At 47.4% G+C, this 20,805-nt stretch overlaps 1 protein-coding gene across 1 annotated transcript in view; it reads right to left on the minus strand.

The window, feature by feature from the left end:
• The window catches only part of LOC144110526 (uncharacterized), a 286,270-nt gene that overhangs the window by 218,797 nt on the left and 46,668 nt on the right, over positions 1-20,805 (minus strand). Inside the window, exon 2 of the mRNA XM_077643514.1 lies at positions 1,969-2,333. Coding sequence (XP_077499640.1) covers positions 1,969-2,046 — 78 coding nt within the window. The 5' untranslated portion in view covers positions 2,047-2,333. The remainder of the gene's footprint in view (positions 1-1,968; positions 2,334-20,805) is intronic.

The following is a 20,805-nucleotide window of genomic DNA, read 5'->3' on the forward strand; positions in this document are numbered from 1 at the left end:
AGATCAAGTGAAGAAAACAAGTCACCGAAGGTAAAGCCTGCGAAACGCCGTTTCGAACAGGGCGCAAACAGAGGAAATAGGTGTCATAACTAGGCTTCTCCTCACAGCGTTAAGGTGTGAGGAGAAGCTAACTTATCCTCGACCAGCATTGTGTTGGCTTCTCCGCACAACACAAAGCTATGAAGAGAAGCCTGAACATTCATATGGCTTCAGTCAGCGATTACGTCCGCATTTTGGGAGATAGACTGAAAGGAAACGTCGAATGCTTAAACTATAAGCTTCACGCATACCAGCCCTTGAAGACTGCCGAATTAAAATATAGACTGTTGAGTTTCCAACAAGCAATTAGCTATGAATCGAAAGAGTGGGGATCCGCGCAGTTGACAAGAGCAGACAACTGGCTAGTTTCTTTTCATTAACTGCATCATGAAGGAGACGAAACTCGTCGCAAAGAGTACAACACAAGAGCTGCGCTGGTAACCGACGACATAGCGATTGTGTCCTCGCCTCTGAACTCAGTTCCGGGTCCCTCGCAATTTACTACTTATCTCCACGCATTGTATAGCTTGCGCGTTTCGTCCTTATGAAGGTTATGCTAAGCACAATTACAGACTCCTCCTCAGGCATGAGGACGATTCGGCTCCTATATTCGGCGACAGCTTTACTCGGCATTCATGGGAGGCTACAGGCCGTAGCGTCCAGAACTGTATCACTTCGCCAACTAGTTGGGCCACACGACAGTGCGCCTGGACGCCTGGCGTGTTGGTCCCTCCGAGATCCCTTCACATCGATGGATGGATGGAAGATAGGAGCGTCCCCTTTGAAACGGGGCAGTGGTTGTTGCCACTATGCTCAGTTTTTTTCCTTTATTTTTGTCTAACTCTGCTGTAAGTTGTTAATAAAATTCGCCATTTTCTTTAAAATACGTCTTCCTACACTTTAAAACTTATGTCACCTCTCTGCTTTTGTGCCACCAATCCTGCAATCGCTTTTTGCGAATTTCCACCATCACCACCAACATCATCACCGGTGAGCTGGCGCCATCTATGGAAGCCTCTTGCAACCAGTCGTGCCCAGGAAATTCGTTGGAATCAAGAAAACTGTTCCGTTAAGAAAACTACCTTCATTCTCTAACGCGGCGGATGTGTTTAGAAGGAGGCGAAACGCTAAGGCGCCCGTGTGCTGAGCGATGTCAGTGCATGTTAAAGATCCTCAGGTGGTCGAAATTATTCCGGAGCCCTCCACTACGGCACCTCTTTCTTCCTTTGTTCTTTCACTCCCTCCTTTATCCCTTCCCTTACAGCGCGGTTCGGGTGTCCGCCGAGATGTGAGACAGATACTGCGCCATTTCCTTTCCCCAACAGCCAATTCAATTCATTTTCTAACGTTGAAAATTGGCAGTTGTGATATGCCGTAAGTAATAAATATTGGCTTTACACTGTGATTTAAGGCCAAAACTAATACCTGCAAGCGAGGTTTATATTCCCTTCAACAGGGAAGAGAGGGCGTGTTTCGGCTCTGCCGCTTCCGCTCCATTGCCAGAAAAAGTCGTCGCGGAGTGTATAGCCTGCACGTTTCGTGTTGGGCGGCGCAGCCAATTTCTTCGTGCAGCCGCCGCGGTGGCTGAGTGGTTATGGCACTCGGCTGCTGGCCCGAAAGACGCGGGTTCGATCCCGGCCGCGGCGGTCGAATTTCGATGGAGGCGAAATTCTAGAGGCCCGTGTACTGTGCGATGTCAGTGCACGTTAAGGAACCCCAGGTGATCGAAATTTCCGGAACCCTTCACTGCGGCGTCTCTCATAGCCTGAGTCGCTTTGGCACGTTAAACCCCCTTAAAACTAAAACTAGACAATTTCTTCGTACGCAGTTCCATGCAATACGGTCAGCGCCGACGTGTTGCAGGTTATACCGATCGCGACTGTACGCTAATCCCTAGACCGGAGGCTTTAGGAAAGCAAACACCCGCACCTGGTTGAGTATGATGCGGCGCCTCTCGAGCTCGAGCTGTTGCTGCTCGAACTCGTCCAGGGAGAAATCGTCGTCCATGGTGGCGCGGCTGCTGCGGTGCTGAGTGGTGGCCAATAGCGCTGCGCGCCAGACGCGACGCAGCAGGCCCTCTCCCCCGCTGCTACGCTCCCGGTAGGCTGCTCCTCCTCCTCCGTTGGAGTGGAAGAGGGGTGACGAGGCCGGGCGCCGCCGATGGTGGTGCGGCGGCTGCCTCCGCTGGAAGCGCAGGTGCTCGCGGCTCTCCAGGCTCCTGCTGCAGCTGAGCAAGCCTCACAGCAGCGACTGCGGTGAGCCGCAGGCCGGGGCCATCCGCTTCGCACGTTCCCCTGCACGAGAAAGGCGCTCAGCGTGGGTCGGGCGACCTGCAGCTCGCATCATGGACTTCGAATCAATCGCTTGGCACAGCTGCACGAAACTTTACTCCTAAGGCGATATAAAGACAGTGTTCATAAAAAATAACTGCCCTATGGTAAAGCTGTCAGGATTACAATACAAACAGCCGAAGCATTCTGATGATGATGATGATGATGATGATGATAGTGGATTTTTATGGCGCAAGAGCATCTGCGACCAAAGAGCGCGATGGTACAAGGTGTTTTTTGTTTTGCTCAAGGTGGGGTCAAACCCATTTCCCAAGCATTTCACCCTAATAATAATAATAATTGTTTTTTTTTGGGGGGGGGGGATGGCGCAGTATCTGTTTCATATATCGTTGGACACCTGAACCGCGCCGTAAGGGAAGGGATAAAGGAGGGAGTGAAAGAACAAAGGAAGGAATAGGTGCCGTAGTGGAGGGCTCCGGAATAATTTCTATCACCCTAAATAAACCGAGAACCAGGCCAGGGGAAAGCTTGTACCCATTGTATCACCGGTGGGTACCCGGCGGCACTGGGGATCGAACCCCGCACCTCCCGCACGCAAGGCTGAGCCAAAGTATTCTACACGAACGACATTCAAATGGTCTGTACCTAGGATCCAAACAAGTTACGGTAATCAAGTGTGGTACTTTCTCTCGCATCAATTAAATAAGGAGTCCGAATTGATGTAGAGCTAATTCCAAATCTGTTATGTTTTGTTGTTTTTCTCTGAAAGTGATATCATTCTGTGAACCACTGCGGTGCCTCTGTGGGGCGCGTTGGCCTCGTCAAGCCTCTTCACTGGCTTTTTGTCGGCGCACCCAACATCGTCACGTTGTTAAAGACATGATTTTGACTCTGATCATTGTCATCACTGACGTCACGTCTTCTGCAGGACAAAGGCATTGTCCAATGATCGCCAGTCACGGGACTGTGCTACAAACACTTCTCTTTAATGATTCGCTATTTAATCAGCGTTATAGTGGAGCAACTGCCAGGAGAATAACGCAAGGCTAAGCGAGCCTGCAATTCATATTCTCCGCACGAGTCACACGAACATCTTTTCCACCCTAGCTCACCTGAACCTCTTTCAGGCGCGGTCTGGCCCCTCCTACCCAAACTGCCCGTCACCCTAAGTCAACCTGGAGCACTAACTCTATTGATGACCAGTAGCCCTCCAACCTTGCTTCTTCCCCTCTCCCCACCCTCCTACCTGGAGTACCTGGCTGGCGTCGTACCAACTGGATGACCAGCGCGATCTCGTGCTCCATGCCCGGAACCTTTTGGGCGATTAATCTATCGTTAATTAATAATGTGATTTTCTGCCTCTCTCTCTCTCTTCAGCTTACAAGAACATCGAGCTCCAATTGGTCCTAGCCTGGACCAGCCGCGGATACTTTATCCCTACACAAATTTGCTGACGTCATCCCCCCACCTGACTCGGCGTGTTTCCGGCTACGTTTGTGCCTTCCTTTGGTGCACATTCCTTTACCCTAACGGACCACCAGTTATCTCTTCTACGTACTGACATGTCACAATCAAGTCTACTGGCCACCTCTCGTTCTTCTCTAAAATAAAGCCAGCTCGAATTTGTAGTATAATGCAAGCTGCTTCATTTAAAGATACCTCTTCAAGTTGACCTCAAACATTTTCTTTCCGTAGCTGAATGCACTGTGTTTAGCGGAGTTTCAAGCTTTTCTTACGAATATAGCGCGCTCCAATCATAATTACAGCGTTTGAGCACACCTTGGGCATTGCAACTGAAGCTCCTTTGTGGTGCATATCCAGAGTTCTGTTTGGTGGTACGTGCACAAGGTGGTTCAGTTAACAAAAGCAATGACGTTAGTCAGTGAAAGGCACAAGAAAGGCAGACGGATACCAGAGGCTATGCTACAACACCATTCACTTCAATACGGCCATCACGGAGTCATCTTCTGTGTAGACGTCACGAGTTTAAAGCGACTGGAGGGAGAATGTTTAAATTCAATTTTCTCAGCCACAAATATGCGCCTTTTGCAACCGGAAAAACGTCAACATAGCCAGAAAGATCCGAAGGAGCAATTCTTACTGTGAACAATAATTCCATGGCGTTGTCCTCAGCGATCTTTTAAACTAGGCTAACAAAGTAACAATAACAAAGAGGGTAGAAAAGAAAGGGTTTAAAGGTAACAGTATTTCCACTTAGCTGAGCTTAAGCACAAAACCAGCAAGATGGGGCACTGGGAAAAGCCATCAGTTACGGCATTTCTCTAAAACAATACCCATAACTTAACGTGAACAGGGTAGCCGACAAACAATAGTCATCACTTCCCGTAACCAGCAGAGCGCCCATGTGGCCACAAGCAATCGAAACCGCGATCTCCGATAACGCCTTAAGTGCTCCGCTACTATATGTATACAGTTACCGGGTGTAAAATCGATAGTGTGAAAACCACTTTGTTGAAAGCGCAACGTTGCGTCTACAATAGTTTGTGCACGCTGTTATATCTACAGGACCTCGCCAGAACAGCGGCGGGATGACGCAATATGTGCCAGTATATGACTGCTTTTACGTTCACTGTCCACATTAGCCGAAACTGGAAGTACGTGTACAGCGTGCTTTGAACGCAAAAAAACAATACGACCACGCACGGACACGTACCCAACGCGCACATTAGCGAAAAAAAAATAAAACGCCAATTGCTTGTCAGGTCACGGAGCTTTGCGCACTCATCTCAGTCAAGAACAAAGGCTGCAGCGAGTCAGTTCCACCGTAAAAAAAATCATTGTTTCAATACAAAGCACGGACAGAACGCACAGCTATACGCCGCCACGAGTCCTTCACGGGTCCACACCAGCGCTTGCGAACAACCTGTGTACGCAAGGTTCACGCGTTTCGCCTATCCAGCGGACAAAGGGAAACGCCCTGTTATAGCCGACAGCTGTCCCGCCCCCCTCTCACCGACATCTATGTACGACCAATGCATTACTGCTTGTTCTCGTCAGCGCGCTGCTTTTTTTTCTTTTTGTTTTCGTTTTACTGTCCAGCGCGACGCGAATTAGCGTCAAGCGGCGCTGGTTAAGAGTTGCGCGCGCGATAAAAACGCGACGCCGCTGTGTCGTGCTCGACTGATTTTTCCTGGCGTGATCGATCGGCGTTAAGAGTCGCGCTGTAAGAAACTAGAGCACGCCCGGTACGTAACACACGTCGAACACATCGGCGCAAAAACAACAAAGCTTTATAGCGCAAACCATTGCCGGCAATTAGGGCTCCAGAATTAGCTGGCAACGCGGATAACGCCAGGAGCAGCGTAGCGTGTACAGAATCGCTTTGTTTTCGAGGAGACAGGAGATTTAAAAAAAAAAAGAAAACAGTGCTTAGGCGGCGTGCGTGGCTATACGCCGCCATCCAAGGTGCTTTTAACCGCCGCAAGCGACGTTTCGGCTCTCAGGCCAAGTTACAATAGCAGGGCAACTTAGCTATGCATATACACTAGACACGAATGCGGAAATGTTGAAGACAGCTGCGCGGCCTTCCCCACCTCTGTGCCCACAATGCAGCCTTGAGCTCTTGCTAGGTCGCTCAGATCTGCGGCTATACTGCTGCGGTTCCTTCCAGCTAATTCGTGCGTTCCGATTGTTTGTCAGGCCATTTTCCGCGGTAGCGATTGCATTCCGGGCTGGCGCCGGCGGTCTTAATTGTTCGCCTAGGGTGAGCAACGTTTAGAGGGCGTTGGGTCGTTGTTGCGAGTACGTGCAGAGGTCACGGGTTCGATTCACGGTCGAGGCGGTTGCGTGGTTTTCATGGGTGGAGACCCCATTTGACGGTATCGATCTACGGTCTCGTTTGCTTGTTTTCCTCTTCCAAGGCAAACAAAAATGAAAAACAGTGCCTCGGACTACGGCTGTTCGTTTCTCTAATTGTATGTCTGATTCACGTCATACCCGCAATATTAAAGGAGTTTAAAACGTTTATAATTACGAACTATTTGTAACTGAATTAATTAATCAACCGGCTTCCGTCCAGTTCCCCAACAATTGACTGGAATTTCTCTCCTTACAGATCTGATGACTCATCCGAGTGTTTTCTGTTCATTAACCTCTAACTTTAAGCAGCTCGTCCTTCGGCTTAGGCGATCTACACCCCAATCCGCTAATATATGAGACCTCATCTTGACAACCACACTTCAGCTATTTTGCCAGTTTAAATATATGTCTGGCTTAAGCGATCACTGCCACATTAAGTTCGGTGTGCATGTTTCCGTTATCGCTACAAAAGCATCAAAAGTTAATCCGCGAATATAAAAATGCAAACTTTGAGTCCATAAACCACGAGCTGATGAATTTCATCACTGACTATACATTACCAGTGGCAAAACTCGATCTGTTGAAATAACATTGGACCTTGTCCAAGAAAAAAAGTGACTTTTTCTGATAATAAATTAATTGCTCAGAAAAGTACCACATGTTGTTCCCATGATCCGCGGTTTGCCGCACGCATGCGACGCTGATTACCAAAAAAGGAAAAGAAAATACCTCTCACGTTCAAAGATAATCCCCCAAAATTTCGGAATTTGGTCAGTGGGAATGATCCCAACTGAGCAGAACTATCCGACGAAGTCAAATACCCCGATGCACCAGAGTGGCTGCTGTAAAGCACTGAACAAGCTTTTCGCCTCGTGTTTATAGTCAGTGAAACATATTGACTAGCGCAAACACAGACAGGGACCAAAGTAAGAGTAAGAGACAGGACTCTTACCATTACTTTGGTCCCTGTCTATGTTTGCGCTAGTCAATATCCCAAGCAGCACAAGTAATTGGCCCAACATTGGAACTGTATTGGCAAAACTGGCCCTACAATCGACCAGGATGGGACCATCCTGTTGCAATATTGGGCCGTTGACCTGTGCTGCTTGGGATGTTTCACTGCCACAACCAACTAGCCCAAATGAAATCCTTAGTGTTTATAGTCGCCAACCTTTTATTCTTATCTTTGTACGTTTGATTTTTTTCCCCATGCGTCCGATAATCATTAATTGCGTTAGTGTATCTTGTCTGATTGAGCAGCAGATATCTGCATGCTCGAGAACTGATGGCATAACAACCAAGTTCTGGAAGAAGTACAGCTGCTCGCTCCTCGCTGATTCTTTGTGAAGTCTTTGTGCAGTGTTTGCAGTGTTGTTCCATTCCTCGTGACTGGGAGGTAGGAAAGGTGGTTCCTTTGCACAAATCAGGTACTAGTGTTTCACCACTTAACTAGCGGCCCCGGTTCATTGACGAGTGTACCCCGCAAACTACATGAACACATCATTTACCCTCACCGTGTTGCTTTACTCGAATCTAAATTATTCAATTCTTGCCAACACAGCTTCAGAAACACAACTGCTATCTTTCACTGATGATTTGTTTCGAGCTATCAATGCTAACCTCATTTTAGATTGTATTTCTTTCGATTAGTCTAAGACGTTTAACACTTTTTCACAGCATTTGTTGCTATTAAAACCCAGCGCTTTTAATACTGATGAACATGTCGTAGGCTCGATTAAATGCTTTCTCTCTAACCGCAGGAAATACGTCTTAGTCAATGACTGAGACTCGCCTCCTGCCTCATTAGATTGCGGTGTACCTCAACGTTTTGTGTTGGGTCCTCTTTTGTTCCTAATTTAATTACCTTCCGAACAATATCATCTCTCATATAATATTTTTTTTACGGTCGCTTGTGAAGTAAATCGTATCATTACTAATACCTACAACGAAGCACCCTTACAAGCTAATCACAACACAATTCATGGTGCATCGACTGGCTGATGAAGCACTACACTACTAAGTTCAAATACGTGCGTTTTTAAAGCCGTCTTCGCAATCACACCGCTCGCTATTTGCTTTACAACACTCCGTTATCAATTGTTTCGTTTTACAAGTATCCAGTTGTCCACAGAACATACAATCTGTCATGCAGAATGCACGCTGACTACATATCTAACCAGGCTAACCGCAAGTTCGGTTTCTTACACCACCACTTCACAGCTGAAACTAGTCCCGTTAAGCTTCATTAGTAATAAAAACATTAATATGGCCGAAATTAAAAATACATTCTCAATTTGGGATCCTAATGAAAATTACTTTAGCAAATACTTAGAGTTCCCTCAAAACCGTGCTATCCATCTCATTTTTTGGAATTACTCTGGAAAAGAAAGCGAATTTGCAATGAAGTCAACCCTTGATCTCCCGCTCTTTTCTCAAGAGTAGAAAATATTTTCGCTTATGCTTTCGTAACGGAGTTTATTACGTTAACCCTACTCTCAAAGATCAGTTATTCCTTCCTTCCGTGTTACGTATCATCACGCATTGATCATAAATCCAAGGTAAGGATCCGATATTGCCGACCGAACTAGCCTTTGTATTCATTCCTACATCCCTTATGCTGAGTGACCGCCCCCCCCCCCCCCCTGCTCCCTCACTACCATCGTCGATGTCGACAATTCCAAGAAAGGCGCCGCCCATTTGAATATGTTCCTCCTCTTTGTAATGCCGCCGGGCCCCGAAAAAACAGGAAATAAATAAATCAATAGCTGCGCGCAAAAATGACTCCCTTATAGAGACCTACAATAAAGTCAGCTTGGCGGGTTATTGTTATTGCTCAGCAAAATAAAGAAACAAATAAATAAAGCTTTCCGGTCTACGTAGACAAAGCAAGTGTTCTGAGCTCGAAGTCCTTATAGCTTTCTGCACTACACTGAAAATAATTACTGTTAAACATTATTCACACTCCTGCATTAAATGCACAATCAATCAAACAACGTTTATTAAAAAAGCTTCAAGAATAGGAGGCAGAAATATATGGACAAATAGCTTTTGAAATATGAAGAACACAGAAGGGAATATCCAGCCAGCACTTGCCTTGGCCCTTACAGCTCATTAAAACAACTTAACGAACTCGTATCAACGCAGTTTTCCTTCACGCTCGTTCATAGTCGAAGGGAGCTGTCGTCATAGTTTCGTTATTACGTGCGATAGCAAGCACGTTTTTCCCGCTCTGACGTACACAGCACAAAAACAGAGCCGATGATTCAGAGTTCCCCCGACGCCGTCGTGCAGTCAGCAAGTTTCGCCCCTCGGTCGCTTTCTGTCGCCATACTTTGTTTCCATTGCTGGGAAAGTACCCAAATCGACGTAGCCAATTCCCGAGTACTGACTCGTAAGCCGCACACGGTGGTACGGGGTCGGGGTGGTTATAAGGAAAACGAACGGCGGAGTAATTGTCGCACTCGGGGTGGACACCTCAACCGCGCCGTGAGGGCAGATGTGAAGGAAAGAGTGAAAAAGGGAAGAGAGAAAGAGGCACCGTAGTGGACACGGCTCCTAATTAATTTCTACCACCTCAGCTTCTTTGACGTGCGCTGACAACGCGCAGAACGCGGGCGATATTGCATCTCGCCTCGATCCAAAAGCGGCCGCAGCGGCCCGGGTTCGAACCTGCGACCTCGTGCTTAAGAGCCTGGCGCCGCGACCACCGAGGCAGCGTGGCGGGTGTTTTCTCCACCCGAAAGTACATAACTTGGGGGACGTGGTGTGTTCACACGTGACACGACTCTTACGGGTGATTCCTGTAACCCGCCCGTCCGACTGACTTATTCCAGCGACAGCGACTGTATTAGGCAATCAAAGCCCTAAAATAAACCATAATGAGGAAAAATACGAATGACATTATTACATCACTTCCTCCCGTGGATCAGAAAGTTCTATGTCACCCTACCCGTACACTGAAATAAGAACTGCAGTGCAGAGACAGTCACGCACAAATCTCTCCGGCGCTTGAAATGCGTTGTTTAGTCATGTGTGCTGGACAGTGTTGCGTTTCTTTTTTAACATATACCGCCTCGTATATAACGAATCTCGTTATATCGAAATAATGGATATAACGAAGGAATGACGATTCACCTTGAAAGCTCGGTAAACACGGGCTATAACGAAACTACGGCTATAACGAAGTTATCACCGGACCCCTTAAACTTCGTTATAACGGGGTTCACCTGTTAATTCATTTCAAACACTGTCCTGTACAGAGTGTCGACGCTGCCGCAGTCTAACCAGAGGGCTTAATATGCCAGTCTGTCTGAATGCGCAAAGTGTAGACACGAGCGTTGAACAGCACAGTACGTGCTCGCCTTGTTTCTTGCTTTTCTAGTCACTTTCGTTTTTGTTGTTGCTATCGTTGTTTCTTGACGTCACTGCAACTGTTCTTCCGGTTGCCCTTGTTAGTGTCGCTGTTGTTCTTGTTGTTGTTGCTGCTGCTGTTATCCCAGTCTTCGTTATCGCTATGTGCTTCTGAGCTCACGGAAGTCTTGTACCGACCACGTTACATAGGAGGAAAAGTCTCCACGAAGCGTGATCGGCAACAGAATTCAGTACCTCTGATATTAGCATCTGGCTCGAGACCGCACTCGAAGCAACACAAGTCCGACTCACGTGCTGTCATGCGCGGAGGTTAAGTTAGGTTATCGCTGGCAGCCGTAGCACTTTAACGTCTACGTCGCTTCCCGCGCATTGTGGAGACCCGATAGTAAACGTGCCATAAACTTCCCGCGAGTGCCAACGTACACTCTTAGCGGAAAGAGGCGGCGGCTACGTGCTAGCGAGGCATACACGTGAACTGCGCCAGCACCTCAACCTTGCTGCAGCTCCATAGATGCAAGAACAGAGCCAGCTTCGTGCATGCAGCCTTTATCATCGAGAGGCATCGCCATGTCGGTATACCGTTCGTGGTCGAGCCGGCTGTTCGGCCGCGGTCATTACAAACACGGTCAATACCATACGCGTGCCAGAGCACCATCATGTGTTTACATGACCTTCTTACGGGACTGCGCTGCATGCACATAAGTTGCACCACGTAAGGGTCTCAAACGTGACTGCGGGTGGGGTGTACGGTCGCTTATAGACGCTCGAGCCCGTGAAGGCTGTAAGGAGAATGGACTGAGGCTGCGCGGCAGTTTGGCGGAATAGCGTGTTCGATTTCATGGGGTACTGAGATGAGTGTGCAAGAGAAAGATAGACAGACAGCTCTTTACTGAAAGTGCAGATATTTCCGCCAGAACTTTTATACCGTCTCATTCTACTCTCCGCAGCCCCAGTAAAAAAAAAATGGCGGTGGTTTATCTCTGGTTAAACCAGGAGTGACGCGATAGCTACAGCTGGCCGAGTGAAACTCGCTCGGTTGAATCGCAAAGTCAGTGTTTCGCCGCTTCGTTTCGCTGGGCGTTCCTTCTTCATCTTCGTCCCACTTTACAGGGCGCATGCGCACAGCTGTTGCGCAACCGTGATCAACCCATGTGACCAACCACGTGACCAACGGCGACACCACGGTACTCAAGTGGTGCCACACTGAAGGGTCGAAGAGGTGGCTTAGTGTAGCTCTCGCTACAAAACCGACAGAACCGCGCCAAGAGTGCGACAAAATGTTTAGTAGTTTTGTCCTAACAACAGATTTCAACGCGATAGCGTTAAAGACCCTGTTACGTAGAAAACCCGACGTCGACGTTGGCGTTGTGAGCAATAAATAGGGTGGCGTAGGGTGGCTCAGGCAGCCACCTCCGGAGAAGCAACTAGGAGGGCAGGCAACCTAGGTCATGTGACCTCGCGCGGTCATCACAGCCTACCCATTGGATTGTTATAAAACTAACCACACTTGCAGGTGTCAGCTAAATTAATGGTTGATCGCGAAAGGCTGCTCGGGAAGAGTAACTTGGTTCGCACAAGACCCACCGGTGGCAGCACCTGCCATCGCAGGGCAGTGGCGCATCCATTAACCGCTGCACCATTGTGCGAAGAGTGGTATGAGGCCTCCCAAGGACATATGAACGTAAAGTTGATCATAACCGTTTCCGCATATATGGGCATTCACTAATTAACGCTGTCGCGTCACAGTCTTAAGGCGGAGCTTAAGTATCCGCTCCAATTTTTTCTGTGGTACTGTAGTTTTTTTTTTCGTTGTACGTTTTTCTAGTCTGCAATTCTGTAGCATTTTTCTGTAGAAACTACACAAAATTCTGTTCTTACTACAAAAAATTTCTGTTGTTACTTCAAGTTTCTGGTCAAAACATTAAAGAGGTGTTGTGACGACAGAAACTTATGTGTCAAGTTTTCCAACTGGGAGGGAACAAGGGTTAAAATAAAAAAGGCAGCGAAGAGTACAATAGAATGCAAAGGAAGAACACTCATCTGTGGAAGATAGGCGTTCCGAAAGAATGCTCTCCACGACTTCAACTGAACTACAGCTGTCACAGTGAAGAGTGCTGGCTTGATAACGACAACGTTTTGTGTAAATGCAGCGTCAGGACGAAGCCGATGGCAGAGGGTTAATTTAGCGATGACGAGATACGCCGGTGCCGGAGTTTTGATTTCAGGTCATTGAAATCTATAGGAATCTTCTATGAACTACAGTACGAACAAGCCGAGTCTAAAGTAAAAAGAAACAAAGCTTCGTGCTCTAACTGAGCTGACGCCTGCGTACACGGTATGCCTTAGCACACAAATGAGGCGCAGAAGCCCGCCGACACACATGCAGACCCACGCGCTGGAAAGTAAAGGGCAGCCGAGGGACGAAGTCAGTCATCAACGCCATATATGCCTTTCACGAAACGCGCTTCTGACACCTTGGTGCCATAACTGTGGCCGCTGCTATCATTAAAATGAATCTGGCGCGAAAGTATTTCAAGCTGTAACATTTGTAACATCTGCGCGCCCAGACGAAATACAAAAATATTCTTTTCAAGAACATATTTCAACGCTTGTCGTCGTCGTGAGTCTTTAACCATCCCATGCATACGGGCCTCGTATGAAGGCACGTGCAGTCTTGATCAAAAGAGCGTACAGATGCAGAGAAATGAATGTTCCTTGAAAGCTCCGTGTTGCGGATCATTCAAAGCACAAGTCAAGCAGGAAGCTTCTCCACCGCAAGAAGACACCTTCTGGTTGCATTGCAAGGTCATTCGGTCTTTAATAATGCCGTAATGACTCTGGGATGCGGATAAGGCGAAAAGCCTTTGGCCTTAAGACTTTCGTCCAAGGCTGTACATTTGTTCTACTACAAAATTTTTCCGGTCGTTTGCAGCCGGTCAGTAGCCGCATGGTGTCCTCATTCATTCATTCATTCATTCATTCATTCATTCATTCATTCATTCGTTCATTCATTCATTCATTCACTCATTCATTCATTCAGCCGCCGCGGTGGCTCGGTGGTTACGGCACTCGGCTGCTGACCCGAAAGACGCGGGTTCGATCCCGGCCGCGGCGGTCGAATATCGATGGAGGCAAAATTCTAGAGGCCCGTGTACTGTGCGATGTCAGTGCACGTTAAAGAACCCCAGGTGGTCGAAATTTCCGGAGCCCTCCACTACGGCGTCCCTCATAGCCTGAGTCGCTTTGGGACGTTAAACCCTATAAACCAAACCATCATTCATTCATTCGTAAAATCCTTGTCGACAAGGATGGTCTGAAGCCTAAGTGGCGGAAACAGGAGGGTAAACAATAGGATAAATACGAGTTCTCACAAGAGGCTCGTATGCTTGTGAGGGCTAATTCTGTGCAAGCATACTTGGCGCCGCAGAAAAAAACATCACAACCTCTTCTTCACACTTACGCAGCCCTGACTCTCACTGCAGGCCGACTTGCCGGGACAGTGAATGGCGTCCACATTTTATTGTCCCTGTTCGGGTGAAGGTCCTCGCATGCCCGCGATACGCGACTTCAAAGCCCGCGGGCGCGCGCCAGATCTCTGCCAAACATCGCCGCCGCTTCAAAGCTCCTATGAGCTCCCTGCAGGTCCTCTCCTATTTCTCTATCCAAGGCGCAAGTGCGGGCCGCGAACATGCAAGCCCACGCGCGCAGACGCCTCGGGGCGACCGCCAGGCAAGGACGTACGAGTCGCCTTGCGACAACGACTACAAGGCGTAGGGGGAGGAGCACCGTTATATTCGAACGCGACTAGCGTGCGATATGCGATATGAGCGCGCGAGAAAGGCAGAACCTTTTATTTTTTCTGCGAAAGAACGGACGCCCCCACATCGCGGAGTGGGTTTTTCGTGCCAACCGCAAATCGCTGCGTGCTAACGGCGGATGTGTCTGCCTCGCAAGCTGCGCGCGCATCTACGGAGCTGCGTACAATTACCTCCGACATCTCCAGAGCTTTTGACTTGATTATCTAAGTAGTCGTTCTCGCGTGTGTTCACATCTCTAAATCGAACATCTTTTTTAAGCGGTAGCTATGAATTGGACTTTATTCGGAGTAAGCAGGATTATTTTGCAGTGCCTACACTCTAAACGCGAATGCACCTATATGGGACTAAAAAGGAGAGTAAGCCGTCCTCTAGCGCGTACTCCTTTTCAATGAAAGGGAGTGTGCTGGAGTTCAGCTTACTCCCCTTTTTTACTCCTTTCTGTTTAGAGTGTAGTCATTTAAAATTTCCCAGCTCTCCAGGTGGCAAATCCGAGTACCTTCAAGATGCCCCCGGCAGTGGCCACTGTTGAGAATGCACCCCAGGTCCTCACGTCACCTTGTTACTCGAGCCTTGGGACGGGTGCCCCAGTGAAATACATGGACTCATTCTCACGCTCATGCCGGGACTCGGACCAGGGAATGTACAGACGTAGCCAAAAAAAAAATGCACAACACAAAGCATCTACGTCTGAGCCGCGTAGTCTGGCTTTGCAGCGCCAGTGAGAGTCATAAGCCGCGAAAGGTAGAAGGCGAGAGTTTCTGCGACCTTCGAGAGATCCTGAGCGCTGGCAATGCAAAATGCGCCGCGCGACACACGGAGGACGGCGCATTTTTGATACAAGCTGTACTACATGTGTACTAGTACACCAAAGCTGTACCATATAAAGGCCACGCCAGAGTCCATTACAGAAGTGGTCTTCACTTCTCCCTGAGCACCCCTCTGGCATGTTATACAAAGGTTCAAGGAATACAGCGCGCATGTGTATATGCGTGGCGTGTCTCTTTGAACATACCAAACCAACTCGCCCAAACGCCTACCCTTGTAAGCTACACGCAGTAGGCCGCTGTCGAATGCTTTCGTCGTCCTAGCGGCATCCTGCATCACGCAAAATGATATAAAGTCCTATTGTATTGTACTGTGTTGTATTGTATCATATTATATTATATTGTACTGCATTGCGTTGTATTGTATTGCATTGCATTGTATTGTATTATATTGTATTGCATTGCATTGCGTTGTATTGTATTGCATTGCATTGTATTGTATTGTATTGTATCGTATTCTATCGCATTACATTGTATTGTATTGCATTGCGTTGTATTGTATTGCATTGTATTGTATCGTATTGCATTGCGTTGTATTGTATCGCATTGTATTGTATTGCATTGTATTCTATTCTATTCTATTCTATTGTATTGTATTGTATTGTATTATATTGTATTGCATTGCGTTGTATTGTATTGCATTGTATTGTATTGTATTGTATAGCATTGCATTGTATTCTATTGTATTGTATTGTATTATGTTGTATTGTATTGCATTGCGTTGTATTGTATTGTATCGTATTGTATCGCATTGCATTGTATTGTATTGTATCGCATTGTATTGTATTGTATTGTATTGTATTGCAATAAATAATTCCTTCCAAACGTTACTGCTCGACGCAACAGAAAAAAGTCACGACTTATACCCATCGCTCGGGGGCTTATCCACAGCAAGCAAGAAAAATCAAGATACACCTCAGGAGCGAATATTCTCGTATGGTCATGCTAGCAGGTTGTTTCTATGGGTCGCAAGAAATTCATTATGATGGGCGGTTTGTTCGGATGGTTCTGAATCAGCGCCGAGTTGTAACATGTCTCGTCGGTGCATGCATACGTGAGATGACGACAACAAAATGATGCGATATTTTCAATTTTCTCGTATAAATTAAAAATACATATTTGCATTCTCTGAGCATATTGCGATGCAATAAAACCACCTCCTTGAGCCAGGAGTTGTTGGGATTGTAAATGTTTGCCTTCAACCCGTTTTTCAGCTTCGCTCTTTAATGGGCGCTTTCCATTGCTTTCATTTCCTGTCTGTGCTAACTTACTATTAACTTTCCGTTGTTTCCAAGTGTCCTATTATGCGGTTACATCCAATAAGGCACGCTTTTAAGCAACGGGCGGAGTTCCAGGCGCAAGTAGCAACAGCAAGATTCATCAAATAAAAATAATCTGAGGCCACTATTTTGGGATGAACTACCACCAGATTTTCATGCAGTTCAGAGCAGCGCAGCCCGCGGCTGCGTAAGTTTTGAAGAGATATAATGCAGAGGAAGTTTGTTTGGTTGCTCGATCTACGGCGGAGCACCCCAGATCGATGAAGAACAAATCGCCGACAAGGACATCTGTCGCGCGAGCCGGAAAAAACTCTCGAATGTCCGTTATCGACATTCCAAAGATTTCGTCCTAGTATCAGGATCAGCAATGGCTGTAAGGACTACCTGTAAGGAGTCTAGCTCAAAGCTCGCATAACAGGGAAAAGGATTGGGCTGCCAGGATTAGGTATTAAAAGGAGCACTTGGTGTGGACAGGTGACCAATGGAAAACAATGATTTCGGTAGATGAATCGTAGTTCTAGCCACGTGGGAGTGAGGTATTCGTTGTATACGTCGCCCCAGATGCATTTGATATGGACCTCGCTATCAAATTCCCGCTTTAAACCATAGAGACGGGAACGTAACGGCCCGGGGCTGATTCTCCGTTAGTGGGGTTGGCCGACTTCACAGAATTCAAGGTACCCTGGCCAAAGAGGTTTATCACGGAATTCTTGAAAAGGTTATGCTTCCATAGGCACGCAAGAAATTGGGCTTTGCAGATGTGTTTCGAGAGAAAGACGATCCAAAACACTCTTCTACGCCTGTCAAAATTTGGTTGGAGAAGGGGCGGGGGGGGGGGGGGGGAGACCTCATGGAGAAGTCAAGCGGGTCTCGCGTCATCTGTAGAACAAAGAACCCAGCAGCACCAAGGAGAAATTCGGAAAGATGTCGAAGAGTATGTCGAAGTGTACTATTTGGTTGTCGGCAGTTTCTTGTACGTGTTCTGTTTAATTTGCATTACTCCTGTTCTTTAGTTTTGTTCAATGAATGTGCCATGTTTGCCAGTCGGTAGTTTGATGTGGATAGTCACTTTTTTTTTATTCTGTGTTGAAGTATTCATCCGTTGTCTAGCTGTGGTTGCATCGTGACGCTGTTACTGATTCCGACCATGTTTAAGATTTCCGTTCAACAAACAATGGTAGTGTTCTCTGCCATGCAGTGCGCGTGAACGTCATGAGGCCTTGTCAGGCGCCAATATGGGCGCCTTTTGCCTCAGACACCTCGGCAGATATAACCGTAGAGTGAAACTTTTCCCGTATACGTATTCCCATTATACTGAAATAAATTATATTCTTCTCCATTCTAACAGTGAGGAAACATAGACTACATGTGCGCGTTCATTGATAGCTTCTTTTATTTTTATTGGATACCTGCATCGCCCGTAGGACATTACAGCAGGGAGGCTACAAACGCTAACTGTCACTTTACATATTATTTCAACGCACGGTAAAAAGCATTGTTCATCGGAATATACACAGTGCTTGATGGCAAACTGTTCCATTCTCGCACAGTTCTAACAAAAAAAGAGTAACGTAAGACGTTATCCCCACAAGAAAATTCCCTGACCTTCAAACTGTGGTCCAGTCGTTTCGATATATAATTTGGTGCCTGGATATACTTTTCGCGGTTGCTGCCTGTTTGAGAGTAATACATGTTATGAAAAAAATATTAATCTATCATTTCTTCTACGATATTCCAGCTCTTGCCATTTAAGTTCATGTTTGCTTTCTGTTTGCTTTCTGACTACATTCCTCGACGGTGCCAATCAGTGATCAAAGCAAAAGGCTTGCGTGCGAAGTACTGACGGTTTAGGTTATCCTGAAAGGGTATTCTTGAAATCGGTGCTTAATTTTACGATAAAAATTCACAGGACGGTTACGACTACGTAACGCAAGATTCAGCGATAGCTGTGTGGGCCTTTAGTTTTGGGTATATTTTGTGGTGGAAAAGATACAGTGACCTCATATCGCACTGGTGTAGTGGTAAAGCGATGCACCACTCCACTAGTGGCAGGCGGCTGTTCCAAACTGAGCCACCCGTACGCTTGTGGGACCCAGGTTGACCGTGATATAAGGTGAGTGGTTGCGTTAATGACATCCACAGGGTGAGTGTCATTAACGCACCCACCGTTTACGCCAGCGTGTTGGGCGATGTGGGCTCCGACTCTCCGACCTGAGACGGTGACATGGACCAGGGTCGGGAAATGTTTTCTCACTCTGCCTTCCACGAAGCACAGAAAACAGTTCTTCAATAAATTTGCTGTGGGAACAAATCGCGGCCCAATATGGTGATCAATATCGGTTGTTATTGAGTAAAATGTATAATGTTATCACGCCTCAAGGTTCGTGCGCAAGTTTTAGAGAAGAGATAAAAAAAGAAGAAAAAAACTCAAATCAGGAAAACTAATATCGTATAGTTTTCTTCACTGCTCTGTGCACCGTACACCTACTTTTACATGGAACGGGCGACCTCATCTTCAAACCCTGTAACGCTGTAAACCAAGCTTAACGGATGGAGCACGAAACATCAAGATAACTAGAAACCAGTAGCGGCTATACGTACCCGCTCGAATTAATATCTGTCACACGCCTGTAATGTACTAGTTCCACGACTCGCGACACTTTTTTTCTCACCTCCCCCCCACCAGCCCCCAATCCCTCTTCTTCGAGTTAACGCAAGGACAACGTAAGTAAACCACCTCCCGATCAAAAGATTACTATACCGGTCAAGGTTCGCACACCAGTCGCTTCTGCGTTAACTATACAACCAGATCCGGGACAGCCGCGAGTCAGCGTAGGAAAAGGGGGGGTCACGGAAGACGATCGGCACACTCCTTCCAGCCGCAAACAGCGCGTGCCCCCCCCCCCCTTCCCTCCTTCGAGAAAGTACTACACGGTTCCGTAAGCAACTGGAAAGATCGTGTTCCCGATTATGGCATGATGAAGAGCCGACACGCGATCCGCTAGCGTGCTGCCGCTGTTGTTTCTCCTGTACTTCTGTCGCCGGCGAATTCAGGCAGAGCCTCGGCGTCGCTAGCGACACCCAGGGGGTGAGGGTGTGAACCCTAATGGAGGGTGGACTGTTGCAAGCAGCAACGTATACGTAGCGTGAGGAGGGGTGTTCAAGAGGGGGAAGGCGGCCCGAGGCTTAGAGGGAGGAGGGTAAGGTGCGCCACAGGGCACCAGCGGCTGGCGCCGATAACCCCCACGCGATCGGGTACATGCCGCGCGCGGGAGAGCGAATTCGCTTGACCGCGATATGCGGCCACTACGCGGCGTCCGGGAAAATTGGCGCAGCGCGTTTCGCGTCAACGCGTGGCAGCGGAAAGCGGCCAGCGTCTCTTCGTCCGAGACGGAGACAATTACATATGCGCGAAGGGGTGCGCGTGGCGTTGTTCGTGCGAGACTGCTGGCAATCGTGCGTGGAAAAGTGCATTTTTCGGTAGAAGATTAATTAATGCAAATTACAAACTGCGAATCGAGATGCCTAGATCGCGGACGAGGGGTCACGAATCTAGGGTCACGAAGCCAGGTAATTTGGCTCGTCACTGCCGTAGTCACAAGTGCATGCCTAACATCGAGGAGTGTTCAGTATTAGGAAAAAATAGCGAATAGAAAACAAGGAAAATAATTGAAGCTGTAGCAATCGAAAAAGAGGCATTGGAAAATTGTATCAGTGATCCTTCGGTGTTACTATCAAGGAAAGACATAGCTTTCTTAGATTCAAGGAGTGGGCGATAGTGTGAAACTTGCTCACTGATTGGTGGTTTTTATTGTTCTTTTTTGATCTCTTCCCTTGACACATCATGACTTTGACAAGATAATCATTGTTAGTAGGCGATACCTGTATCTTATGTGATCTTTATAAGGCTTTCAGCGCCAAATAAAATTCATTCAGTGGAAGTTTGGTGTTCGTGTTGTGTCCCCTCAATTGTGTGCGCTATGGATCCTCATGTTGACTATCCACTAGCCCGAACCCTCACCCTTCTAAGTCATGAATCTAGGAGGAATACAACAGATGGCGCTCGTTGTTCCCTCCGATCGGGCGTCTCCGGTTTGGCGAAATTTAGCTTGCGAACTTCGAATGTCAGTAAGCACCGCCTTGGCTCAGTGGCTGTTGAGTATGAGCTCGCGGTTGAGGCCTGATCTGGCTGTGGAGACAGCATTGCGGAGGAGGCGGAAAGGAAAAACATGCGTATATTTAGACGTCGGCACTCGTTCAAAAATCTGTAATAGTCAAAGTTAACCATAGTGACATTTTATACGACATACCTACCAGCGGCGGTGTTGCATTTGCACCTAAAAAAATTTCAGCCAGACAGCTT

The sequence above is a fragment of the Amblyomma americanum genome, chromosome 11, assembly GCF_052857255.1.
Source record: "Amblyomma americanum isolate KBUSLIRL-KWMA chromosome 11, ASM5285725v1, whole genome shotgun sequence".
Taxonomy (NCBI): Eukaryota; Metazoa; Arthropoda; class Arachnida; order Ixodida; family Ixodidae; genus Amblyomma; species Amblyomma americanum.